Raw genomic sequence first — 24,704 nt, 5'->3', positions numbered from 1 at the left:
TCATTCCCTTTTCCAACCCCCTCTCCTTTGGTGTTTCGAGATTCTTGCCCAATTTCTTTGTTTAACCCTCAATCATTTGAAAATGTTCTCTAGAACGGCACAGCCTGCACGGGTATGTTTTCCTCCCCCATTTTTGCTTTTTCCACCTTTCCGTGTTTCCGCGATTGCAATCCTTTCCCCAGGGTAGTTGGGGGCTTTGGCTAACCTGTCCTTGCTCTCTATAGACTCTGCTCCGCAGCGCCTCCGGAGCTTCGTCTCTCGGTCGCTCTATTCCCGCCAGAAGTACGCCCATTGATTTTACCTGAAGTGCCTCGAAGTCCCCGCTAACGAATTTGCGCAGCCTTCGCCAGTGTTCAGTCGGACATCTTCAAGCCCACCAAGTATGGTGGCAAGTACACCGTGACCCTCATCCCTGGTATGACACACAGATTTTGCGCATTTTCTGCTTGCATCGCGCATGCTCTGGACTAACACTCGACAAGGTGACGGTATCGGTGCTGAGGTCGCCGAATCGGTCAAGACCATCTTCAAGGCCGACAACGTCCCCATTGAGTGGGAGCAGGTCGATGTTAGCGGTGTTGACGCCGGTAACAAGCACTCCGAGGAGCTCTTCCGCGAGTCCCTGGCTTCCCTCAAGCGCAACAAGCTCGGTCTGAAGGGTATCCTCCACACTCCTATTGAGCGCTCGGGCCACCAGTCCTTCAACGTTGCCCTCCGTCAGGAGCTGGACATCTACGCCTCCATCTCTCTGATCAAGAACATCCCCGGTTACGAGACTCGCCACAAGAATGTCGACCTCTGCATCATCCGTGAGAACACCGAGGGAGAGTACTCCGGCCTCGAGCACCAGTCCGTCAACGGTGTCGTCGAGTCCCTCAAGATCATCACCCGCGCCAAGTCCGAGCGTATCGCCAAGTTCGCTTTCAGCTTCGCCCTGGCCAACAACCGCAAGAAGGTTACCTGCATTCACAAGGCCAACATCATGAAGTTGGCCGATGGTCTCTTCCGCAGCACATTCCACAAGGTCGCTGAGGACTACCCCACCCTGGAGGTGAACGACATGATTGTGGACAACGCTTCCATGCAGGCTGTGTCCCGTCCCCAGCAGTTCGACGTTATGGTTATGCCTAACCTTTACGGTGGTATTCTGTCCAACGTCGGCGCTGCCCTCGTTGGTGGACCTGGTCTTGTCCCCGGTTGCAACATGGGCCGTGATGTTGCTGTCTTCGAGCCTGGCTGCCGTCACGTCGGTCTCGACATCAAGGGCAAGGATCAGGCCAACCCCAGTGCTATGATCCTGTCTGGCTCCATGCTCCTGCGTCACCTTGGTCTCGATGATCACGCCAACCGCATTTCCAAGGCTGTCTACGATGTTATCGGTGAAGGGTGAGTGCAGACTAATATCCCTATAAGAAATGACTATGCTAACTTTCTTCTTCTAGCCGCACTATGACCCGCGACATGGGTGGTCAGGCTACCACTCACGAGTTCACCCGTGCTGTTTTGGACAAGATGGAGGCGTCTCTGTAAATTTTGGAATCCCGCGCGCTCCAATATACCTACCGCTACGATTGAGGATGCTGCCTGACAATTCTTGGAATGTGTTTTGCGCACCGTGAATTGGTCGGTGTGGTCCTCATTTGATGTATTATCTTTCCTTTCCATTTAGCTCGAAACGTTTCCCGGCAAGTTATAGCAATAGACACTTTTTCTTTTGTGATCATAACGTGGACATTCATTGCATTAATAGTTGGGTATAAACATCAAAGAAGGCCATGAATCTTCAATAGGCCAACTTCATATCACGGTGCCCGGAAGGGAAAGAGCTCAACCTCCAAACCTCCAACCCGTTGCGAGGCCTCTAGTAGGCACCACACAGTCGACGAAGTGGACCCCAGTCGAACATGTAGGTGACCCCCATGAGCATCCTTCAACATGACTATGTGATCAAATTCCGATTCAGGCGTGTGGATAACGCCCAAGGGAATGCGCATACACAGACAGAATGGGTGAAAGTTATGTACTTGAGGAATGACTTGAACACTCTTTCCATCCAGGCTTTTTCTCCTTTTTTCTTCCTCTTTTTGATCGAATCCACCAAAGACGCCCGGCGGTGCCCATAAACAAAAAGCAGTTCAATCAGAAAGCGATTCGTCGTTTGCGACCAGTGTATTTCGAGCTCGCCTTGACGACCTTGCCCTTCTTAGCCATCTGCTCCTTTTTGTTCATAATCCAAGCCTTATCGCCCTTCCTGGGCGGTCCACGAGCATTATTGATCTCCGCAGCCTTCCGTCTCGCATCGAGAACATTAACATCATCCATACCGTTCACAACACCAGTGATATCACCAGGCAAACCACCACCACCAACAGTGAGAACAAGATACAACTTGCTGCTCTTAGTCCCAGGATCATCTTCCAGAATACCCGCACCAAAGCCCGCTTTGATAGCAGCTCCACTGATCATACTCCGCTGGACATCGTTTTTCGGGTAGAACTGGCAAACCGCACGTCCGCCCCGACGAAGACTGGCATACAGACCTTCGAAGAAACGTCGCAGACGACCTTCAGGACTGACATCGCTGGTTTCCGCATTGCACAGCCATTGGATTGCACTGATGCTGATTGCGGCGTCGAATGTGCCTGGTCGGAAGGGGACGCCTTGGCCGATGTCGGCGAGGAATAGATCGCCTTCCACTTCGCGCTGTAGAGCCACGTCCAACATGCTTGGGGAAATATCCATTCCGACCCATGTGTGTGGGCCGCCTTCTTCGGGGGATACTTCTGAGAGCATTTCGCCGGAGAGACCGGAGCCGCAGCCGAGGTCGAGGATGAAGGAGGGGGATTTTAGGTCGAGGAGTTCGAGGGCGCGACTCGTCATGCTCGCTTGGATGTTGCGAATACGCGAGGACTTGGTATACTTTCGGGATTCATTGTCGTTGTAGAACAGGTCCGGAGGGCTGAAGTTTTCGAGATGATTAGTTTTTTGATTTCTTTTTCAAGATATGTAAAACAGGGCCAGACTGTCATACAGGATATCTTCAGGGCGCGACATGATGTGTGGTATTGAATGTGCAAGTTGCGTTGTAAGTTGAAGTTTAGAAATTCATTAAATTATTTTTGGTGGCGCTGCCTGAGGCATCCGTACCCCAAAACGTCCACGTTTCTCCGATTGCGTCTCGAATCTCTCTTCTCTGAGGCTGATTGCCTCCTGCATTACTTTCCAACACTGTCACCGTTCGATAGCTCTATATTCACTACGCATCATGTGGATTCTACCACTCGTCGGATATTTCGGCGTGGTTGTCGGGTTTGCCTTTCTCACCTTGGCCATAGGTACGGAGGCACATGGAATCGTGACAAACAATGGAAAAAGCTGACATTTGAAACTCTAGCTTCGGGACTCTACTATCTATCTGAGCTTGTGGAAGAACATACGGTTCTTGCCCGCCGTGTATTGACCCGTCTGATCTACGGCATCGTCGCGATACAAGTTCTGCTTATGATTATTGACCGTTTCCCTGTGTCACTATCTCTACTGAGCATTGCGTCGCACATGGTCTACGCCAGCAATTTGCGCCGATTCCCTATCGTGAAACTCACCGATCCTCTTTTCCTCCTCTCCTGCCTTCTAGTTGGTCTCAACCACTGGCTATGGTTCCGCCACTTCTCGAAGCCTTTGCCTCCGTCGAACAACTGGCGTCAACCATATGGAGTCAATTACGATGAGATGCCCTCTTTCTCCGAAGTAGCTTCATACTTTGGGTTGTGCGTTTGGCTTGTTCCATTCGCTCTGTTTGTTAGTCTGAGCGCGGGGGAAAACGTGTTGCCAAGTATGGGCTCTGAGTATGTCACCGGGGCCAACTCCACTGGCCTAGGTCCCTCTGATGCCAAGTCCAAGAACAAGGGAATGGCAAAAGCCTTGGTGGACGGTGTCCGAGATTGGACAAGTGAGACCGGTGAACTCATGGGTCTCTGGAGAGGAGAAAGGACAAAACGATTCTGAGTGAACGAGGCCACGGGAATTGATGTTGCATATAGATGAAATAAAATTTATATTCCGCCATCACAGATCGTGTAAATTGTAAAATAAATAAATCGGCAAATCGTGCCAGCCTCCATATCGCGTAACCGTGGACTAAATTTCCAGATAAATAAGAGCAGATAATAATGTATGGACATCAAGCCATAGTCGAAGCGCTGAAATATGGGGTGAAAGAAATAAAAACGCGAAGAAGAAAATGAAGGAGGAAAAAAAGAAGGGGGGTATAACGACGGTCAAAAGTTGCTGACCATGGCATGGGAACTCTCAACTCCAAGATGGACAACCCATTAAATTTGGTGTGCGCATCTTGATTACCATTATCATTAAAACATTCCCTCGCGACTTGGATGGCTGAGATTGCCAAGTGGGTTAAATCATCATTCTGCAGTCGTGCAAGTCATAATTTTCGGGACAAGAGCGGCATGACCACTGGGATAGTCCAAAATCAGAAGGGCGTGGGGAAAAAAAGAATAGAAAAAGACCAGCGAGAAGCGAATCATAATTCACTTGCCCTGGTAGAAGGAAGGATCTTCATGGACAGTATTAGTAAAGGTCATGAGGATCATCTCGTGCTTGGGTCTTACCATCCATAAAGAGCATTGAACTCTCCCGTCGCTTCGTTTTTGCTGAGCGAGTGTCTTCCGAGCTAGGCCCCAACATGCCATTCAAAGAAGAATAAGAAGCGCCGGCACCCGCAGGTTGGTTGTACTGCTCATGCTTGGACGACGTCGGTTGGTCATAGCTAGGTTGCATCGGGGTAAAGCCAGTATCATAGTGTGTCCTGGGGTCATCGGAAGGACCGTTCACGTTACTAGTGGGTTGGAACGAAGTCTGCTGGTACGAAGGCGTAGGGAGATCCGAGAACATTTGATGACGGGGGGAACGAATATCATCGGGCGTGAGTGTGTTTTCAACTGTCATTTCCGTAGCCGACTTGGCAAAACTCGAATCAGTATCCCCAAAGATACTGTCGTAGTCCGTGAGGAACATTGAGAAGACTGGCGCTGGAATATTGAGAGTCGGGGCGAAGACAATGCCCACGTTCCTGACCGTCATCTTGTTCACAACGGAATTGTTCACAATCTCGATCAAGAACTGCGATAGAGCCCGGAGCAACGCAAGATTGGGCCTAGGCAATCTATGCACTAGAGAATTGAAGGCAGCGACCTTCTTTTGCCGATCGTCAAGTTCTGTTCAGCCAGGTTAGCAGGAGAAAATAATACACCACCAAGTGTGTACATACCAAGAACGCGAAGGAAGTCCAAATGAAGCTCCCGGGTCAAAACCGTCGTTGGGAGCTCTCGAAGGTATTGCTTGAAGAGAGAAGCCACAGCATGAATGTCGTAATATTGATCTCCAGACACGAAGTCAACATCACCTTCAGTGTTGAAACGTTCTTTCAAAGCTTTGATCACCACATTGGAACCGCTTAGACGGAAGATTCCTTCCTCCAAGGCTGCTTCCTTAGCATGGAGATATTCAATGCAGCGGTAAACCACTGCCGGCAGCTCCACGTCAATGCCTGGTGGTCCACAGTCTTGTACAGCCTCTGCCAAGGGTATGCCGAATACAGGCCTAACAGGACCTGTCCGCTCAACATTGTTGGTTGCTACTGATGTATCGCCACTGGCCTGGGCGGCAAGATCGAAAGAGGACCTGGTGCGGAAACCCCAGATACTGCGTTTCTTCTCTTTCGTCGATGTCTTCGCTTTGTTGCCCCAGGCTTCCACGTCTTGGATGACGGTGCCGTTAGTGGGTCTAGATATCAGTCTGGGAGACTGCATTGTGTGATCGGGAGAAGACATAGTCATATCCCTGAACTCTGTTGACAAAGCCGACGGGAGTGGGGATCGAGGAGCTTGCTCGATAGTGGAACCAATAGTCGGAGGATCAGCTTGCACTGCGTCTTCAAAACTGAAAACCTGCACAGAGCCTCCGAGATCCTGATCGGGACTATCAACTCCTCGGCCGGATCTCTTGCTTCCGTTGAATATTTTAGACTTGGCCTCAGCTCCGGACAGTAGTTGCTTTTGCTGTATTGATTCATCTTGAGACTGAGGTTGACTTTTGGAAGATACGCTGCCACGTCCCTCATTCTCGGAAGAAGCATTCTCAACATATTCCATGAGAGCATCGACCCATGTATCGCGCTCCTCGTCGCTCTCTGCGCAAAGAACATGCCGAACAAGTGCCGAAGAATCCTTTTTCTTCGGTTCCAAAACCAAAAACGCATGGCGATACTGGTTGTCAGAGTCTTCCTCGCCCCCATGAGGTGAAGCATTCTCGGTGGATTTTGGCGATTGCTTGCCGATCTGAGCATGATGAAGTTTAATAGTACCCATGTGCGGACCACCGGGAGATTCGTAGTATCTCAGTTCGGGTCCATCGAGAACAAAATATCTGGCTTTCCAACCACCAAAGTTCTTGCCTCGTTTGGTCAAATAACCTTCCTTCTGAGGCTTTCCGTCTGGTCCACGTGGCATATCGGGCCTTGTCTGGGCGAGACCCTTCAGCAGGCTTGTCTCGTCGTCTCGAGGCTCAATGGCATCACTTGTCAAAAATTGGCAGACAGCTAGCGCGGCATTCTCATCCATTGGAGTGTCCAAAAGTTTGTCGAAGTACGCATTCAGCGCGGCGCGTCTCAAGTCAACCTTAGCAGGGGAGTGTCCGCTGAAAATACTTCTATCCGGTAGCTTTCCGGGGAACTGAGAAGATTGTCGGACTTTTTGATCCAGCTGAGGCAAAGCACCGATGACCTTTTCAACTCGCCATAGTTCTGACATCTCTGAGCGTAGGATCACACTGAGAGTAAAAACAGGCTCCTCGTCCAGGGGCCTGGACACCATATAGCTGTTCCGGGAAGGACGAAGCCGCGACGAAGATACTCTGACTTGAACCAGAGGAAGGGCGTTTGGAGGCAAAAGCAGGCCTTGATATTCATCAGACATCAATCCTCGGTAAATTTGATTGTCGGGGAAATTTGTAGATCTCGGGCTATCAATCATGACTGTGGGATCGATTGATGGGATAGGACGTCCCGAAGGGATGGGAGCAAAGCCCGTGGGGTGGTTTGCCATTCTTGGCGAGAGTGGCAATCCTGGAGCCTGATACCCGGCCGCCATGGAGGTGGACATGTCTCGTGGCATTCGAGGCATGGGTGAATTAATGGGTCGATCTTCTGGTCTCGGGCTCAAAGGCAGTCCAGGGCTCATTGGCATCGCAGCAATAGAGCGCCCATTAAAAGACGAAGCGGGGGGCGGCCGGGAGCCCAAAAGCGACCCCAGTGAATTAGAATCCCCCACATTTGGCGGTGATCTCGTAGAAATCTCCCTGGGGACCGTTTCCGGGCTACACGTTGCTGTATCCCGGGAGCTGTGAGAGGACGCTGCCTGAGGTAGTCCCACAGAACCGGTAGACTCAACTATATCCTTCTGCAGCGCAGCTTCGCGGCCCTGGTCGTCCTGCTCTCTCGTCTTTCTCCGCCCACGGCCCCCACTCGGAATCCCATCTATATCCTGGGCATCACCGTAATCGGAACCGGAATCGGAGTCGGAAGCTAAAGATTCCCTTGTATTGTCTGCTTGTCGTAGATTCAGAGGCGCAGGTGGTGGTTTGCGATTTGGGTGCGGGAACCTGCTCATTCCATCTCCTACTGGGGACGGGAGATCTGTGGCAGAGACTGGGCTTGTGGTGTTTTCGAAGCCCCGCCGAGAGGCTTCAGATGGTGGGACAATCGATGGTTGGTCAGGTTTGCGCGACGCATTCTCGTTGTCGCTGCTCGGTGCGGCCACAGTAGCTAAGGGTGCGGCAACGGGCAATGGTGGAGCGTCTTGTATATCTTTGAGTTTCTTCCGGTATTTATCCTTCTCTTGGAAAGCACGCTCTAGATCCTTATTAAGGCCGAGGATTAAAGTCCTCTGTTTGTCAACCAATTTCCAAAGTTGCGCGTTCTGAGAGGCCGCTTGGTGTTTCTCTTTCAAGAGGTGCATGATCACAGCCTCGGCAGATCCAGCCGCATTGATGAGATTATTAATGTCGGCTGTACTCAGAGCATTGACATCAAAGGCCGATCTCTGAGAGCTGGAGGACAGGGATGAAATAGCAGAGTCAATCGATGAGGTACGAGGCATGGCACGATTGGGTGCGCGATCTCCCGGCATCGAATGTATAGAGCTGACCGAAGAAGAGGCAGATCGATCGGGCTCTGGCGCACGGGATGATTTGGGCATATTGCTCTCGCCAGGCCTGCTTCTGGAATTCACCGATTCTGTTCCTTCCATTTCTGGTGATTGCGACAGACTCTGACCAGTGCTGAAGGGCGGCGCAGAGTATGGTGCATTGGCCACACGAGTGATTGGCGACCGATTCTGGGAGGAAGGAGGGTTGCCGGATTTCGGAGATAGGGGACTCTGGGATGATCCAGAGCCGTCGACACGGTACGACTGGGGCAGGGAACTTGTATGCAACGGGGAAGGTGTGATGTGTCGAGAACCAGGAGCAGGTCCGGGGCGTTGATCGGATCGAGCTAAATAATCTCGCGGTATGAGGCCGTTATTGGCTGGATAACCGGACTGATTCTTAGAAGTTGGCGAGCTTTCATTATTCCCTCGCGGAACTTGCGACATGGCTGTAAGAATCGAGACTCATCAGAGGGGTCACGTTCGGGGGCGACACGAGGCGAAGGCCCAAGGGGCGAAAGCGCGGAACCCCGGAAGCTGAAGCTTAAGCGCTAGTGAGGGGAAAAGGGGTCTTATAAACCGATCAACCGATTGGAAAGAAAATAGCGGGAAAAACACTCCCTGGTGGCACAGAGAATGAGTGTTGAGAGGGTGAGAGACCTCGGGAGCTTAAGAAAGTCAAGTGGGGGGGGGGGAGGAAAAGGGGGCCTCGAGCTAATGGGAATAATAACAAATAAAAGTAAACAAGATAAATATAAAAGAAGTTGGATGGGACAACTTCGGTACTTTTGAAGAAGGAAAAAGAAGAGGAAGTGAGGAAGATGATTTGAGATGCGTTGGTATGCAAACCTGATCCCTTTCAATCTCCCGTCTCAGTCTCTCTACCCCGAGTTACCTAAGAGAGTAAGGGTACCTAGGTATCATCAGGATCGTATGCTTTTTCTTTCTGCTCCTTTTTCTTCTCTTCTTTTCTTTTTTTTTAAAAAAAAAATATAAATCGAGGAGTGTATTATATATAATAGCCCTTTACTAACACTACATAAGGGGAAATGGATATATAGACTTTTTTGTAGTACAAAGCCGTCCTAGCATTCGGCACAACTGCAGTGAAACCAGAGTGGTATGAAAGTGATCTAGGGCTATTGGAAGTTGGTAATTGGAATGTTTTGAACGTCCAGGGGAATACCTGGAGTCTCACAGTTGGACTGGGTTGAGTTCTGTTTCCTTGGGTTGAGATGGATTCTATCTTGAAAAATGACCTAGGCTCCTGTAAATGCGACCGCAATGACTATAATACAGACCAAATATGAAAAAAAGAAAGAAAAAACGCCAGTCAAATGAAGTACACAATAGTACAATTAGGCGATGTTTCCAGCCATGCCCATGAAAATAGCCTGGGCGGCCAGCTGAAGGGACCAGAACCCAACTTTCTTGAACCGCCTTTTCCGGGCTTGATCATCCACGACATCTCGGGCAAACGCGTCATAGGTCTGGAGAGGTTGTCAGCAATGATAAGGTCTTGTAGGGCACGAAAAAAAAGGGTACTCACTGCAGCTGACAGGTCATCCATCAGGCCACTGTCAAAGACGGTCCAGCTTCCATCGAAATCTCCAACGCGCTTGACTAGGCGGCAATTGACGGGAATAAAAGTGCGCTTGGAGTTGATATAGGCAACAATAGGACGGATCAGTGCGTTGTTGATATAAGAAAGGTCCCGGGTGAAGATGGGTACGACAGCCCGAACGTTGTTGAGGTGCACGCGCAAATCCATGGCGAGGAAACGTCGATCTTCAGTCTCTGATTCTGGACTGGAGGATGAAGATAGAGGCTCCGGGTAACGATTGGTGGTGACAGTAGTTTCTAACCGGTCATAGAAATCGACCATCACCTTGGCTAAGCTCTCATCGTTTTCGGCAGGTAACATGATGTCGGCCACAATATCCACAGTTCCTTCGTGAATCCAAGAGAAGGGACCCTGAACACCGCGGTTGAGATGGTCGACATTGAGCCCGTCGACTCGAATTCTGTTATGTTTCTTCCACGGGCTTGGCTTGCCGTCGTCTTCTGCTTCGCTATCCTGCCGAATGCCCGTGAATCCATGGCTTTGACGAGCATGAATTGTGAACAAAGAGTTATCATACGACCCAGACATCATATTGGCAGAGAGGAAATCGTAAAAGAGCCATTGTTTCCGCAACTGAGGGAGGTCGCATGAGAAGATGCTCACGGAGAAGGGTCGGAAGTTATCCGGTTGGTAGATGGTGACAAGCAAATCATGCATCTTGAAAGAGTCAATCTCAAAGTCACCGGGAGTATGCTCATGTCGGTAGGATTTAGGATCTAAATCCTCCTCCGGCCAGTAAACATGGCGGCGGTCGACAACACCTCGTATGCCTTTCACCTCAACATCATGAAGTGGGCCCTTTCCATTGAGCCATTTGGTAAATGATAATGTCACGTTGACCGTCTCGATCGACAAATCAAATTGTGTATAGTTGGTATCTTCCTCTTCATCAGATACTACCTGGGCATCTTCGGATCCAGTGTCACCTCGAGCTGCGGCCGCGGCTGCTGCAGACTTCGGCGAGCCCTTACTGACATGACCTGTGCCTTGGCCTGGCCGTTTTGACACAAATACATTCTTGAACGTGATGACGCCATTTTTCCATTTGGGCACAATTGCAGACTCAAAAACAACTTTAACTCCAGAAGACTTGGTGAGATAGTTTCCTACCCACCCTGCCAATGTTTCTGTCCAAGCACATTAGTACCCATGTCTTACTGCAACGAAAAACAGACATACCTTGAGCAAAGACTGTGTTGATCGCAAGGATCAGAAGCGAGAAGAAAGTGGTAGTTCCCACGACGACCCAGACGATGTGGCCCAGCAAAACCCACGAGAATAGCGCAGCTATCTCATCCATATTGTAAGGACGGACACTTCTTATAGAGAACCATTTGAATCGTACTTTGAGGCGTGACCAGAACCCAGTTGCTGCGGCCAAAAGCTCCTCCTTGGTTGGCCGATGTAGGTGGGGCATATGTGATAAGCGATCCATCAAGTGACGATTGTTCGTTGTGTGTTGTTGAGTATCTTGGGGTAGTTTGGCTTGTGAATGTGTGGTGGATGTATCCTTGCCGAATTTCCCGAGTTTCTGGGAATGATCATTTTCGTCGCGTTCATGAGTGTCTTGAGAGGCTTCTTTCCCATGCCGATGGTCGTTCGAGGTATGCAAAGTTCGCTTCCAAACATACTGGGCGGCAATTTTGGGAGAGGAGATGATGCATGCTGCCGTAGTATCTGCAGCAGCTGAGGTAGGCGAAACGCCTAGGACGAAGAAGCCGCCAGAAGCGAATCTTTTGGTGAGACCAGTGGGTTTCCTTGACGGTGTCGAGATGCGTCGAGAGTGATTTGAAAGGGACGAATCGAGAAATAATCTTGAGTTATAAGCATCGGGGGCCGATACGCGATTTATGCGTATGCGACCAAGAAATGGATTTGCTGTACCCCAGATATGGGTGTACAACCGGCGTCCCAGATTGGCAGACATCTTTGTCTTTACATCCTGGACATGGATGTGAAACTTGACAAGAAAACAGGACAGACGCACTGTATCATGAACAGCAGATGACTTGTTGACAGGAAGCTTCCAAGCTTGCGAGAGTTGCAGGGAACCCGGATGAAATCATCAGAGTTTGTCTTGTTTGCATCAAAAAATTCCCTTCCGCCCACACTTCATTTTTCCGTGAGGGGGGAACTGATTAAATTTTGCGATAACAGATTTTATGAAAAAAAAACTTCATTCTTTAATCAACACAATATGTCGGCACCTACAGCTATTCGCCAGCCAGAGCAGGCCCTACAGTTCCAGCCTGAGGCTGTCTCTCACGGTTAGTCCTCGATCTGATCTGCAAAAAAATCCTCTTCATAGCTGACAATCAATAGATCAGGATGATGAAGTTTTGATCGATGTACAAGCCACGAACGAGGGCGCCCCGGCTAACCCCGTCGCCGAGTCTGCGGAGGACACCGAAATGCGCATCGACGAGGAAGGTCGCCCCGTCTTCACCCCGGCTAAGGACGTCGCAACCGCATATAAGATCGAAACCCGAAAGGTGCCTGTCCCACCGCACCGTATGACCCCTCTCAAAGCGAGCTGGGCCAAGATCTGCCCTCCTATCGTCGAGCACCTCAAGTTGCAAGTGCGAATGAACATCAAAAGCCGATCCGTGGAATTGCGAACCTCCAAGTTTACCAACGATGTGGGAGCTCTGCAAAAAGGTGCTGATTTCGTCAAGGCCTTCACTCTTGGCTTCGATCTCGACGATGCGATTGCTCTTCTCCGACTTGATGATCTGTACATCCAAACCTTCGAGATCAAGGATGTGAAGACTCTGAACGGAGAACATCTTGGTCGTGCCATTGGACGTATTGCAGGAAAGGATGGAAAGACCAAGTTTGCCATCGAAAACGCTAGTCGGACACGAGTGGTACTTGCAGACCAGAAGATTCACATTCTGGGTGGATTTAAGAACATTCACATTGCCCGAGAGGCAATTGTCAGCTTGATTTTGGGTAGCCCTCCGGTAAGTCTCGATCGTATCAACCTTCAAAGGAATTTCTCTAACACAAAACAGGGCAAGGTTTATGGCAACCTTCGGACTGTCGCCTCGCGAATGAAGGAACGCTTCTGATTCCACGACTCATATATCTCATCCGGCATGGTGTGGGCGTTCAGGTGCATCAGGTTTTACGCTGTCTTCTTTTTTTATTTGACCTTAGACATGACGACGTATAACGTAAAGATATCAATTCATGGAAATTTCATTCATCTCGATTATGTTTGTGATCAACGGATCAAAAAAAAGGGCCCCGCGCCCGATAAGAAGGCCATGATCTACCATGTCCTATACTCTAATCCTGCTTCAGGGCGTGGAACACCTCCTCGATTCCTTCCCGTGTAACAATAACCATTTGCAAACCATCACCAACCTCAATATGTCTCTCCACGGCACTTGTAAAGGCATCCTGTACAAGCTTCTTGGCCGTCTCCTTGTCCAGAGGCTCAGCCTTCTTGGGCACAAGGGCATGTCCTTCTCCGCTTCCCGGGATGTATTGGTTCTTGGAGTTGACCTGGTTGTCCAGGAAAGGCATGATCAAGCTGGATGCCGCACCGGCAGCTCGGCACTGTTCCCGCTCGTAAGATCCCACCGGGTCGTAGCTGTACAAAGCTCCCACGCCTTCCTCATCCAGACCAGCCAGAATAGCATGTACGTAGTACGGGAAGAATCGCTTCTCGTAGAGGATGGTCGACAATCGCTGTGCACATGCACTCACTGACATGGATTTCCCATGTTGGTACTTGTACATCTTCACCACGGTGTCCAGCTTTTCCTTGAGAGCGTTTCCATCCGCGGCGAAACCCACAACGGAAAGAATGATAGTAGCTCCCTCGCCGGTCTCATCGTCACCGCCAATTTTGAAGACTTTGGGGACCATGCGAGAGTTGATATTGTAGCCTGATGTGGAACGAGTGTCACCGGCGAGGATAGCGAAATCAGCACCCGTGATGCCAAGGGTGGAACCGCCATTATCGGTGTAACTAGTGCAACTGTTAGCCAATGTTACTGCTCGGTTTGATCAAGTCATTCCTTACGGGTAGAACGAATGTTGCTTGACATTGGCGGATGTTGGCTCAGAGAAGGAGTATCCGATAGTCCCAGACTGGTTACCCATGAGCGACGTCATTTTCGGGGAGATGGAGCTTGATCGGGAGAAAATATCACAACGGCAGCTTAATAAAGAAGATTAAAGTGTTGAATGTAGGATATTCTCGAGATTGGGGAGTCTGGAAGATGGAGAGCAAAGAAGCTGGGTGTCTGACGCGATGCGGTAGCTGCCTTCTGATTAGGTAAGGAATATCCAAGCTCCCCGAGAGCCCTGGAGGGCTATTTCGATAGTTACTACCGGCGCCTCATTTATTCCTGGACTCAAGTTCGACATACTCAGATTCGAAAATTAACTGGACCATATCTCTGGATTTCATTCCAGTGCCCTCCTGATCCCCTTCAATCTCGACACTTGTACCTAGACACAAACTGCGACGTGATGCTTGGTCTCGGTGACTATGAGAGCAGCAGTGAGGATGAGGTAGAGCGCAAGGGTCCTTCACCCAAAGTTCAGGTATTTTTACCCCAAAAGAGCAATATTGAAGAGGCTCTAATTCCGAAGCAATAGCGTAACAAGGATATTCCACCTACAGCCTCACAAGCTAGCCAGAACGAAGGTAACGTGCCTCTGAATTCTCCGGGGCCGATAAGCTCCAAGAGTTCGCGCTGACAATTTATATAGATCATAAACTATCCCAGCAACAACTAACGGAGACACGCTTTCACGTTGCCACCGACTCAGTCCCAGAAGGGCCTGTCCTTGGCCCCGCTTCTATCGACATGGCGCCCCTCTCGGAGGACAAGCATTTGACAAGTGGACGCTCATCTCCCTTTTCGGCTTCACGAGCACTCGTTCAGGACCTCACGCTTCCCCCGATTCCTAATCTAGACATCCCACCATCACCTCCTGGATCTCCAAACCCAGCCGCAAACGCGAAGTTCGAGCATTTCCTCTCGCTCAAAAAGCAAGGCGTACACTTCAACTCCAAATTGGCCAGCTCGTCATCGCTTAAGAATCCAAGCTTGCTGAAGAAGATGATGGAACATGCTGGGATCAATGAGCAATCGCAATATGACACATCGCTGCCAGCCGACCTATGGAATCCGTCCAATCTACCCAATTGGGGTTTCAAGGAAGAGCTTTTGAGAACCCAGCAAGATTTCCGTAAACAATCGGAGGAGAAAAAGGCATCGGGCCAGCGAAGCTCGGTTGATTTTGTTGCTGGATCTGCTTGAGGATTCCATTCAGCGGCAACTGGACCAAGAAGACCAACCATAGTATGCCAGATCTCGGATGGCAAGGCCGAATGGCTTCGACTGCATCAGCTCTTTCGGGAAATGTGGGCATTCAAATTTGTGACCTAAAAAGGTGGCTCCAGCACATACCCTGAATCCTTCGAATATTCAATGGCGCAGTAGTTGCCTTCCCGATTAGGGAGTTTACGTTCTGGCATCCTATCATTCTGGAAGAAGCACTCTTCTATCGATCAAACTCGAAGACTATGTGCCCGTCCCGGAGAAACATACTGGTGGTATATCCGATGACTCTAGAAAGAGGATCGTTGATACCATCTCAATTGACATAGCGCACACTTGGACTCGTGTATATTATCATACTTGTGGATCATACATTGCAACAATCATACTTGTTTCAGCCTCCGCCACCACTGGATGAACGCTGTTTGCGCCGCCTCGCCTTCTCACACAGAGTTAAGCAAGAAACCAACACCATTCGATCAAAGTCCTCTCCGTATTCCACTCTGATTTGAAGTTTCCCAACTCTGCCCGGTCTTTTTGCGCCGGAAAACACGGCCAGAACCTGCTCGGTGCGCTCATCCACGAGCTTATAGTTCCGGCCAGTCCATTTAGACGGTGCTTCATTTTCAACGCCAACGGAGCGTGTTCGCTTCCACAGGAATGACCGCCTCTCGCTCTGAGTTTGATCAGATGCGCATTGAACTGTCATTTCGAAGCGGTATTTTTGTTTGTGAAGGAGTTCCCTGGTCATATCCTCCCACTGGACGTTGATCACATCCTCAGGGTTCCCAATACCTATTTTGTAATCACCACACGACTTTAGAAATTTAGAGACAGCCACAATTGGGGCCTTGCTGCTGGTACCAGCGCGGAGAATTAGGTCAGGCTTGTTGGGGGTGAACATAGATATTTCGGCGTAAAACAAAGGCTGGTCGTCTGCCGAGTTGATGTCGTAGTGCCTGCGGAAAAGCCGGTTGGTGATAATATATACTCGTGAAAGGCCATTGTCGTCAATGGGAGGCGCAGATGCCGTTGACCCAGCACGACTTGAATCCGGAGAAGACATCGAATTCCCCAGAATGAAGGCTGGATATGCAAAAATTGTCAAATGGAGGGAGGTATTGCCGGGCACAGTGTCATCTATTATACGAGGTCCATAAGTCTCTGAGGCTATGCATTCAACCAGAGAATGCGGGATCGTCCCTTTGGAAGCGAATACGAGCACCAAATTAGGTTGGACAAAAGTGTAGACCTCGGGAGTAACTAGATAAGTGCAGTAAAACTAATGATTTACTTCCATTCCTCTAAGTATTTGCATTCTAAAGGATACATAAGATAGTCATATAGTCCACATAGTTAGTATAACTAGTAGTTGATATATGAGCCCTCTTATGTTGTAGGCTCCGCCGTGACCGTGAATCTTAGTCAGCCGAGCTCTCCGTCAGCTCGACTGCCTAAGGTAGCTCCCCATCTATCGTCATCACTTTACTGTACTATCCATCTGTTGTTCCCTCCTTGTCCGCAATTTACCTCCTTTATTCGAGTCCCGTTGAATCTGTTATTTACATCCATTCATCATGAACCACTCCCCTGAAGCTTGGGGTCGCGTAGGTGGCACAACTTTCCCAGTCCTTGCTCTGTTGCTAACTATCCGTCCAGCCCAGGAACGATGTCTACGGTGCCTACGATCACTCATATTTGCAGACCACAGGTCCCAAGGCCCATACCTCATCCCCTGCAGTGACGGGAACGTCAGTGGTGGGTGTCAAGTTTAATGGCGGAGTCGTTATAGCTACCGACAACCTGGGTATGCCGTTCCATTGTCACGTTCCATTTCCTTTGCTACATTGCCATCTGACATGATATGATTTGTGAAAATATAGCCTCCTACGGATCCCTGGCTCGTTTCTCCGACGTGAAGCGTCTGCGGAAATTCGGCGATAAGGCAATGGTTGGCTTTGGCGGTGACGTTTCCGACATGCAATATCTCGACCGTCTCCTCGACTCCATGGATATCAAGGAGAACTACTCACCTCACGGTAACATGCTCAACGCCAAGAACCTGCACACCTACCTTGCAAAGGTCTTCTACAAACGACGCTCCGAGTTCAACCCGCTGTGGAACCACGTCCTTGTCGCGGGTTTCGATGCGGAGGGAGAGCCCTTCCTTAGCTCCGCAGATTTGCTCGGAACAACATTCTCTGCTCCTCATCTGGCTACAGGATTTGGTGCTCATCTTGCAGTTCCGATCCTGCGCCGCAAGTTCCCCGAGGGTACCCCCCTTGAACAAGTCAGCAAGGAAGAAGCCATTGAGGCCTTGAAGGAGTGCTTGAAGGTTCTGTTCTACCGCGATGCACGAAGTACCGACAAGTACTCGATAGCCGTGATCACGAAGGATGGTATTGAGCTGAAGGAGGATGAGCAGATTCAGGGTCAGAGCTGGGCCTTTGCCGAGAGAATCAGGGGATACGGCGCCCAGACTGCTTAGATCCTTATTTATGTTTTTCTTTTACATGTAATGCACACGGAATTACGGGTTCAAAGATAATTTTTGGGTCCAAATAACCACAATGATCAATTGCAAAGACTGAAACGTGCAGGTAGTTATGTACAACTTGAACCAGTATCAACCCTTTCATTGGTTTCTAGGCAAGTTCAAGAGAAATAAATTTAGAGCTTGGCGCTAGGCTTGTCAAAGACCACCCGGTTGACACAGGACCCGACGCCCTCCAGCGCAACCTCGACTTCATCACCATCCTTCAACCACACCTGAGGCTTGCGGCCCATACCCACACCTTGGGGTCTATCAAAATAGTCAGTCTATCAAATCCAAATATCCACTTGCTTGCTTATAAGGATGTACTCACGTTCCAGTGAAGATAATATCTCCAGGCAAGAGCGTAGTTCCCTGAGACAGGAAAGCTATCGTCTTAGCCACGCCGAAGATCATATCCTTAGTTGAGGAAGACTGGACCGTCTGCCCATTCAACTTGGTCGAGATAGCCAAATTATTCGGATCCGAAATCACACTAGAAGAAACAATGCCCGGACCAAACGGAGCCCAGCCGTCGAAGCCCTTACCCAGTGACCACTGACCACCACCCCGCTTGATCTGCCAATCGCGGTGGGAAACATCGTTACCGACAGCATAACCCAGGACATATTCCAGCGCCTTGCTTTCAGGGACATTAGTAGCCTCCTTTCCGATAATGGCGACCAATTCACACTCGTAATCCAGACCCTCGCCCTCTTGAGCCAGTTGGGCCACGGGGATATCGTCTACGGGTCCGGAAATTGAAGTGACGGGCTTGTAGAATAAGATCGGATACGTGGGAATGGGCATGTTTGACTCCTTGGCGTGTTGCTCATAGTTGAGACCCAGGCATCGGACTGTGCCGATATCCTTACGGGCGAGGGGTGCGAGGAGCATTCTCACATCTGCGACCTGCTCGGTAATCCGGTACTGGCCGAAGATGTCACCCTGGATGACTCTGGCCTTGGTGGCTTTGGCGATATCGCTCACTCCGGATGGGAGGATAGCATCGCCGTAGTAGATTTGGCCATCCTTAGCCAGGAAGCGGATGAGGTGCTATTCAGGAAATCAGTATATGTTGATGCAATGAGTACTTCCGATCACGTAATTAATCTGATGTATTTATTTTTCTTCATTTTTGTTTATCTTAAAATGATAGAGGTCAATTTTCATACTCACAGTAAATGTAGACATCGCGAAATATGGAATATGGGGAAGTTGGGAAGTTCGAGGGGAATGGAGATGGATGGGGGTGATATCTGAGCACTCGGCCGGGAAAGACAACTCTTTTTCCCCAGAGCGGGAAACAAACATATCCAGCTCCACCCAATGATTTACAGGCTTTTCCCCTCTTCATTTTGACATTCGCAATGGCTAGGCTCTCCGGTCTCCAGAGGGACGTTCTGTCTCTATACCGAAAATGCCTACGGGAGATTCGAAATAAGCCCGAGGTGGGTTCTATCGCCTCATCCTACGTCAACCTCAGCTGATACCTTATTCTATTGTAGGACTCCAGGATCAATTTCAAGAAATATGCCCGGTAAGACTTTATCAATTGCCTATCTGCCTATCTCCCTATCTCACCTATACTTTCCTTCTCTTCCCTTTTTCCTTTCCCGATGGCATTCCATTCCCCCTAGATATCGGTGCAATCCGGCTAAGATGGGATACAGCGCAGAGTTCCAAAAACACCTATCGGTGAATAAGAAGGACTTTAGCACCGTTGAATATCTCTTGCGCAAAGGCAATCGACAGCTCGAGTTGTACTCTTCCCCGGGAATCCGCAATATCCGATGAGCGGACGGCGCCAGACCCCAGAATCTTAGTTCTACGGGGCGCCTACGCAGCTAGTTTGTATGTCTCGCCTTTCAGCCTCATATATTTACCAGTTCGCTCATTGAAATAGAATCGGAGATCTCCAGCGTCGCCGGTTCTACCTAGGACCGATTCCAGCAGCATGTTGAACATGTTACGCAAAAGGCATGGATGTGTATGATGTGGTTGAAGCCTGGTTTTGGAGGCATTTTGTATAATAGTATATCATAGTATATCAGAGAATCAATCCATGTTGAGTCATTGGAGCTTTGTCATGGAGTGTTCTGCCTGCTTGTTAACCGTACCACACTATTCGATGTTGACTCATTGTAAAGCTTTTAGAAGTTTCGAGGTTCACAATTAATTACCAATCGCACATTATTCATATTGTATAGAAATTGGATTTGTCACAGTCATTGGATTATTAGAACTATGTATGTATGGAATGAAGTGGTTGTTCCTTGAAGTTGCTGGCGGCTTGTCGACTGCTCCACTAGTTTCTGGATGCTTCCGCTGGAGTATAAGCAATGAGCCTCAGGTACAACCAACACCACAGATATAAAATGGCAGATATTCCAGGTCAATTAAATCAGAATACAATCTTCACAGCCTCTCAGATACTCATATATCTATCGTCCAATCCTCTTCAATCCAAACATCCCAAAAATCCAAAACAATGGCCTTCTTCTCCCAATCCGGCCTTTCGCCACTCTTCCTCTTCAATGACTACGAGGCTCAAAACCAATACAACCCTCACCAATGTCCCAAGTCCTACAAGTGCTCCAAGCCCCAAGCACGCAGGCCCTCCTTTATGCCCGCATTTGACGTGCGCGAGTTGACCCATGCCTACCGTCTCGACGGCGAACTGCCCGGCGTGGACCAGAGCAACATCGAGATCGAATTCACCGATCCACACACACTCGTGATCAAGGGCCACACAGACCGCGACTCCATCAATGACGACAACCACACTGACGATGCCAGCTCAAGCCGCAGCGCATCTCCTGCAGGCTGGCACCAAGCTACCGTTGAAGACGAGGATGCAGAGTCGACTAGCTCGGCCGACACCGCTGCTTCCAACACTGCTTCGCACCCCACCGAGAACGACCAGCCTCATTTCTGGGCTAAGGAGAGGTCGATCGGTGACTTCCAGCGCACTTTTAGCTTTACCGCGCGTGTTGATCAGGATAATGTCCGCGCGAGTCTGAAGAATGGTGTTTTGTCTGTTATTGTGCCGAAAGAGGCGATTCCTACGCCGAAGAAGATCCGCATCCTCTGATTTGAAATCAACGTTATGAGTGTTATTGGGTTTGAATCCATGAACTCGATATATTTGATTGCATTGGGATCTCCGGGTAGCGTTTCTTTCCTTGCATTGCTGAATTTGTACTTCTATGATCTGAATTTGTTATGATAATTAATCTAAAATGATGTTTATTACATTAATATCCCGTCTGTAGACATGTAATATGCACCTACGTTAGTTGGTAGGCCCTAGAGAACTTAGCTACGTTGGCCCTGCGCCTGCAATGCTAAACTAACAGCCCCTTGCGTAACTGGATAACCTTACTTTGTAGAAATGAATGGCCAGGAAAGCTCTGAACCAGTGAACCAGCCACACGGTGAGGGATATGCATAGCAAGGCAAGATAGCCGAAGTCTGAGATCGTATCCCATCGGGGGGTCATGCATGCATTTCGGGGACTAGACTAAGTGGCCAAGAAAAGCCTAAAATTGCGAAAGATATCACGATGGCATACCGAATTCATGGATTTGTGTACAAACGCCAGATATGATTCGCACCAAGTCCACTTCCAATTCCAAAAAAAGGGTATACCTAATAAGACTCCATATCCAAAATGTGTTCCAAAATCCCGCCAAATCCCCCCCCAAAAAAGAAAACAAATCAAACTCCATGATGAACTTTTGTAGACGCCATAGACAGACGAGACAAGATCCAAAATTAAAATAACATCCAAGACAAGGCGCAAAGGTCAATAAAATCATTACCGGAAATGTCAATAACCCAGAAAAAAAGGAAGAAGTCATTATATGCACAAATCCGTCTGCTGACGGACTTTCGTCAACCGACGACGGTGATAGTCATTGGTTCGGCTTCGAGACCGGCCTCGCATCGGCTCGGAGGAAGTCAACTCAGAATCAAGGTCAAGGTCATCTTGCAAGTAACCCGGGGATGTGATAGTGGGCAGCGGAGGAGCTTCCACGCCTGGTTTCTTGCTCCAGATGCGACTCCCCCGTCGGCTTTTGGATCGAGAGAGTTGTGTATTATTATACTCTGCATGCATTTGATACTCAGAGACCGATCTGCGAAGTCGCTCCTTGGTTTCAGCAGTTGATTCTCCACTTGTGGTAGACCCAGTCGTAGATCCGAGGTCAGACGAGCCCAAGGACAATCGATCTCCATAGAAAGGTCCTCTGGTGAATCCTTGTTGGCTCGGGTGTGGAATAGAGACCACAGCGGTAGACTTGACTTCGAAGACGGATTCGCGCGGCGAAGAATATTCCGTGTATCGGGGCGCACACAACGTTGACCGACGTGATCGCGACGAAGCGATGGGAGTTGGGTCGGTCGAATCGTACCAGCGAGAAGCGGCTGGATGCAACCTCGAGTAGTTATCCGGTTGTGTCTGCAGGCTCGGGGGACGCAGGACTTTATCGCCAGATCTACCTGAAGCCGAGTCTTTCAGGATACAGACATTCTTTGAGCTGTCTGCGCCACATGAGCCAGACGTCTGTGAGCCAGCAGAACTCTGAGTCCGGCTGCGCTGTATGGAGTGGACCGAGGTGGCGGAGCTGTAGCCACTGTCGGACTTGTTGAGGGATTGAGACGTGCTCCGGGAAAGACCAACGTCCAAAACACCTTTCTCCAACTGGATTCTGGTATCGTCACAGAGGACAATCCCTTCATCTTCTGGATCTCCAGGAAACAATGATTTTGTCCGAGGCTGGACTGTGATGGTTGGAGACTTTTCGAAAGAGAATGGACTGCCTGGAACATCGTCCGTCTTCTTCGACTCGGACAAGGATGGAATCTCCAGTGTCGAGCCTCTGCTAGGCCCAATGACTTCTATGTTCTCAAGACCAAGGCCAGAACCTGGAGCGCAGGACCCCTCCAAAGGAACGCGGTCGCTCGGACATGGGGAGGCAGAGCCATTTACCACTCGCAAAGACCCTAATTTAAGTGCTCCGAGCTGAGTATATCGGGCATCCATCGGACTCGTCGGCCGCACTGGGGATGGCAGACGCAGCGGTCTCTGAGTCGATGGCAATGGCCATTGCAGCACGGTTGACTCAGTCGGATCCTCGATGGGGTTCTCGGGCTCTCCAATGGGCGATGGGACGCGCCGAATTGCGCCTGTTGTTCGTCTCGTGGCAACCCCAGGTCGTGTCAGAAGCGATCGTCGACGTGTTAATGAGAACCGCTGGTTGCCAACCAAGAAGTGGGTGTTGGAAGAGGTCGCATCCCCGATGTGGGTTTCATAGACAGCGCTGTTGTGTCTCTGTAGGGGGATTCTAGTCGAACTGGCCCGCCTTGGTGGCTGCTCATAAAGAGGCGAGGATTGGGAGGTTGATTCCCAAGTTTCCGACTGGTACGATGTTCTTCTCGAAGAGGTTGCGCTCAACAGGGTTGGGCGGATTGGATGACGGTGCGTGGGACTCTGTTCACATCCAAAAGTTCGATCCTCGGTCGAGGTCTCTTCGGGCGACTCTGTTTCAAAAAGGGTAGGTGGGATCTCTGCCTTTTTAGAATAACTGCCCCTTTTCTCCACGACAGGACTGGAGATACTATCGCCAACCCACGGGTTTTGCCACCCTATCAGCCCTGAAGTGATCGTTGAAGGGTCTGTTTCGAGGCGTGGAGCGCTTTGACTGACATTGAACTTCTTCGTCAGGGGCTTTGAAAGGCGGTTGGAGCGGTGGGTCTCGTCTTTGGCTTTGCTCGATAGGGAGTTGCCCATGACTTCAGAAGCACCAGAGACAATGCAGGTAGATTGAGATTTGCTCTGGCCAGATTCAACTGGGCATGTACAGCCGGGACGACCAGAATGATATACAATTAAAATAACTTGGTGATCACTGTTCCCCCGCACGACGATGGGGTGACCTAGTGGAATTTCCAAGCTTGTCCCGATAGAGCTTTTTTCAGATTAGATCGCAGCCCCGGACTGACGTCAAACCACGCCCTGATTGCCCACAGAGGACGCAATCCGAGCCAAGCTGGTGCAACCGCTGGGTTTGGAATTGAGCGTACGATTGGCGGCTCTGGGTTTCCCCAACAATCCCGGAGATGATTGGGGGGGTCTGTGTTTCAGATTGGGTGCGATACAGGAATTGGTTGGACTGGAGAGATGGAAGACGAGGAATCAGGTAACCTCAAAAGGCCAATCTTGGAAGTCAGGGAGTCCCCTTCTTCACAAAGCAAGATTTGATGATTTGACGATTTTTTAAGATTTCACGATCTCGGTGATCTCGGTTCACGGGGAGGTTGGTAGACCAGGGGTAGATCAAAATCGATAAATACACAATCGGATCGACATTAAGATTATAGACAATTTGCAAAATGAAATAAAATATAAGAAAAAGTAACCAAAAAAAAAGAACAGTAGAAATTTGGTGGGGGATAGTGTCAGGGAAGGGGGAACATACGATACATAAGAAGTGGAGTGAGAATGCGACAAACGAGGTGTATATGCAACTAAACGCTAGAAACAAAAGAAGACGCAAGCATTCCTTTTCGCCACAAAGGTTCCTATACGCGCATGAGCATCAGATGAAGTGCTGCATGCAGAGGAGGGAGACATCTCCACGCGGCATAGGGAAGAAAAAGGTACCGCCTCCTTCTGCCGCAACCGGGGAGAGGAGTATTTGGTACTTGTATTTAATATGTCATTATCATACATGATCTAAGTATCAGATACCTGTTAGCCCATGTAGTATTCGGACAACTCCATTGTTTCCTTTCTTCCCCTTCTATATCCGGTCCACCGCAATCATCCTTTCCTTTCTCTCTCTCTCTTTTCTCTTTTTTTTAACTGCTAGTGGATTTATATCCTCTGTCTCTGATTTGACATACAGTGACTAGTAACAAGGTCAAGTGCTCTTACTCTTGCGAAACCCCCATACCCTGGCCACACCGCATTCACAGCTGAGCGTCTGCATCCGGGGACACGGGTACTTCGCACAGAG

General features: G+C 49.6%; 14 protein-coding genes across 14 annotated transcripts; 7 read left to right on the top strand and 7 right to left on the bottom strand.

The window, feature by feature from the left end:
- Positions 1-82: 82 nt before the first annotated feature.
- N7455_003026 (isocitrate dehydrogenase (NAD(+)) IDH1) lies at positions 83-1,530 on the top strand (the record flags this gene model as incomplete). Its single annotated transcript, XM_040955054.2, has 5 exons — positions 83-112; positions 225-282; positions 341-415; positions 483-1,386; positions 1,443-1,530. The coding sequence occupies 5 exons, from the start codon at positions 83-85 to the stop codon at positions 1,528-1,530; spliced, it is 1,155 nt and encodes a 384-aa protein (XP_040814343.1).
- Positions 1,531-2,139: 609 nt separating this feature from the next.
- Positions 2,140-3,054, bottom strand: N7455_003025 (18S rRNA methyltransferase BUD23; the record flags this gene model as incomplete). Its single annotated transcript, XM_040955164.2, has 2 exons — positions 2,140-2,959; positions 3,032-3,054. The coding sequence occupies 2 exons, from the start codon at positions 3,052-3,054 to the stop codon at positions 2,140-2,142; spliced, it is 843 nt and encodes a 280-aa protein (XP_040814334.2).
- Positions 3,055-3,265: 211 nt separating this feature from the next.
- N7455_003024 (uncharacterized protein) lies at positions 3,266-4,005 on the top strand (the record flags this gene model as incomplete). The annotated part of the gene is made up of 2 exons (XM_040955171.2): positions 3,266-3,335; positions 3,395-4,005. 2 exons carry the CDS (start codon positions 3,266-3,268, stop codon positions 4,003-4,005), a joined length of 681 nt encoding a protein of 226 aa, XP_040814515.1.
- Positions 4,006-4,496: 491 nt separating this feature from the next.
- On the bottom strand, positions 4,497-8,846 carry N7455_003023 (GTPase-activating protein BEM3). The gene is made up of 3 exons (XM_040955184.2): positions 5,288-8,846; positions 4,629-5,234; positions 4,497-4,573 (listed from the first exon to the last, which is right to left on the bottom strand). Exons 1-3 carry the CDS (start codon positions 8,667-8,669, stop codon positions 4,548-4,550), a joined length of 4,014 nt encoding a protein of 1,337 aa, XP_040814377.2. The 5' UTR covers positions 8,670-8,846; the 3' UTR covers positions 4,497-4,547.
- Positions 8,847-9,580: 734 nt separating this feature from the next.
- Positions 9,581-11,773, bottom strand: N7455_003022 (mitochondrial distribution and morphology protein; the record flags this gene model as incomplete). The annotated part of the gene is made up of 3 exons (XM_040955260.2): positions 9,581-9,712; positions 9,772-10,973; positions 11,026-11,773. The coding sequence occupies 3 exons, from the start codon at positions 11,771-11,773 to the stop codon at positions 9,581-9,583; spliced, it is 2,082 nt and encodes a 693-aa protein (XP_040814414.2).
- A 270-nt stretch (positions 11,774-12,043) lies between these two features.
- N7455_003021 (pre-rRNA-processing protein PNO1) lies at positions 12,044-12,917 on the top strand (the record flags this gene model as incomplete). Its single annotated transcript, XM_040955084.2, has 3 exons — positions 12,044-12,113; positions 12,169-12,809; positions 12,861-12,917. The coding sequence occupies 3 exons, from the start codon at positions 12,044-12,046 to the stop codon at positions 12,915-12,917; spliced, it is 768 nt and encodes a 255-aa protein (XP_040814366.2).
- A 220-nt stretch (positions 12,918-13,137) lies between these two features.
- On the bottom strand, positions 13,138-13,971 carry prs3 (proteasome core particle subunit beta 6; the record flags this gene model as incomplete). The annotated part of the gene is made up of 2 exons (XM_040955144.2): positions 13,138-13,825; positions 13,880-13,971. The coding sequence occupies 2 exons, from the start codon at positions 13,969-13,971 to the stop codon at positions 13,138-13,140; spliced, it is 780 nt and encodes a 259-aa protein (XP_040814293.1).
- Positions 13,972-14,331: 360 nt separating this feature from the next.
- N7455_003019 (HCNGP domain-containing protein) lies at positions 14,332-15,128 on the top strand (the record flags this gene model as incomplete). Its single annotated transcript, XM_040955112.2, has 3 exons — positions 14,332-14,406; positions 14,461-14,509; positions 14,575-15,128. The coding sequence occupies 3 exons, from the start codon at positions 14,332-14,334 to the stop codon at positions 15,126-15,128; spliced, it is 678 nt and encodes a 225-aa protein (XP_040814270.1).
- A 415-nt stretch (positions 15,129-15,543) lies between these two features.
- On the bottom strand, positions 15,544-16,215 carry N7455_003018 (uncharacterized protein; the record flags this gene model as incomplete). Its single annotated transcript, XM_040955178.2, has 1 exon — positions 15,544-16,215. The coding sequence occupies one exon, from the start codon at positions 16,213-16,215 to the stop codon at positions 15,544-15,546; it is 672 nt and encodes a 223-aa protein (XP_040814454.2).
- Positions 16,216-16,726: 511 nt separating this feature from the next.
- Positions 16,727-17,637, top strand: pre4 (proteasome core particle subunit beta 7; the record flags this gene model as incomplete). Its single annotated transcript, XM_040955253.2, has 3 exons — positions 16,727-16,756; positions 16,809-16,956; positions 17,033-17,637. The coding sequence occupies 3 exons, from the start codon at positions 16,727-16,729 to the stop codon at positions 17,635-17,637; spliced, it is 783 nt and encodes a 260-aa protein (XP_040814456.1).
- A 182-nt stretch (positions 17,638-17,819) lies between these two features.
- N7455_003016 (fumarylacetoacetate hydrolase family protein) lies at positions 17,820-18,876 on the bottom strand (the record flags this gene model as incomplete). Its single annotated transcript, XM_040955142.2, has 3 exons — positions 17,820-17,952; positions 18,017-18,738; positions 18,862-18,876. 3 exons carry the CDS (start codon positions 18,874-18,876, stop codon positions 17,820-17,822), a joined length of 870 nt encoding a protein of 289 aa, XP_040814505.2.
- A 176-nt stretch (positions 18,877-19,052) lies between these two features.
- N7455_003015 (succinate dehydrogenase assembly factor 1) lies at positions 19,053-19,479 on the top strand (the record flags this gene model as incomplete). The annotated part of the gene is made up of 3 exons (XM_040955222.1): positions 19,053-19,133; positions 19,191-19,222; positions 19,356-19,479. The coding sequence occupies 3 exons, from the start codon at positions 19,053-19,055 to the stop codon at positions 19,477-19,479; spliced, it is 237 nt and encodes a 78-aa protein (XP_040814511.1).
- A 694-nt stretch (positions 19,480-20,173) lies between these two features.
- On the top strand, positions 20,174-20,776 carry N7455_003014 (Hsp20/alpha crystallin family protein; the record flags this gene model as incomplete). The annotated part of the gene is made up of 1 exon (XM_040955130.2): positions 20,174-20,776. One exon carries the CDS (start codon positions 20,174-20,176, stop codon positions 20,774-20,776), a length of 603 nt encoding a protein of 200 aa, XP_040814285.2.
- Positions 20,777-21,544: 768 nt separating this feature from the next.
- N7455_003013 (uncharacterized protein) lies at positions 21,545-23,476 on the bottom strand (the record flags this gene model as incomplete). Its single annotated transcript, XM_040955284.2, has 1 exon — positions 21,545-23,476. One exon carries the CDS (start codon positions 23,474-23,476, stop codon positions 21,545-21,547), a length of 1,932 nt encoding a protein of 643 aa, XP_040814395.2.
- Between the last annotated feature and the right edge of the window lie 1,228 nt (positions 23,477-24,704).

This window comes from Penicillium solitum (genome assembly GCF_028829755.1).
Source record: "Penicillium solitum strain IBT 25940 chromosome Unknown utg000001l_segment0_segment0, whole genome shotgun sequence".
NCBI classification, from domain to species: domain Eukaryota; kingdom Fungi; phylum Ascomycota; class Eurotiomycetes; order Eurotiales; family Aspergillaceae; genus Penicillium; species Penicillium solitum.
This window is presented reverse-complemented; position numbering and strand designations above follow the sequence as displayed.

What these genes read in the sequence shown, in the direction of transcription:
- N7455_003023 (XM_040955184.2), bottom strand. Translation starts at nt 8,669, where the DNA reads ATGTCGCAAGTTCCGCGAGGGAATAATGAAAGCTCGCCAACTTCTAAG. An exon ending in GGACTTCCTTCGCGTTCTTG is followed by an intron (nt 5,235 to 5,287) that starts GTATGTACACAC and finishes CTGGCTGAACAG; the next exon opens with AACTTGACGATCGGCAAAAG. An exon ending in TTCAATGCTCTTTATGGATG is followed by an intron (nt 4,574 to 4,628) that starts GTAAGACCCAAG and finishes CTGTCCATGAAG; the next exon opens with ATCCTTCCTTCTACCAGGGC.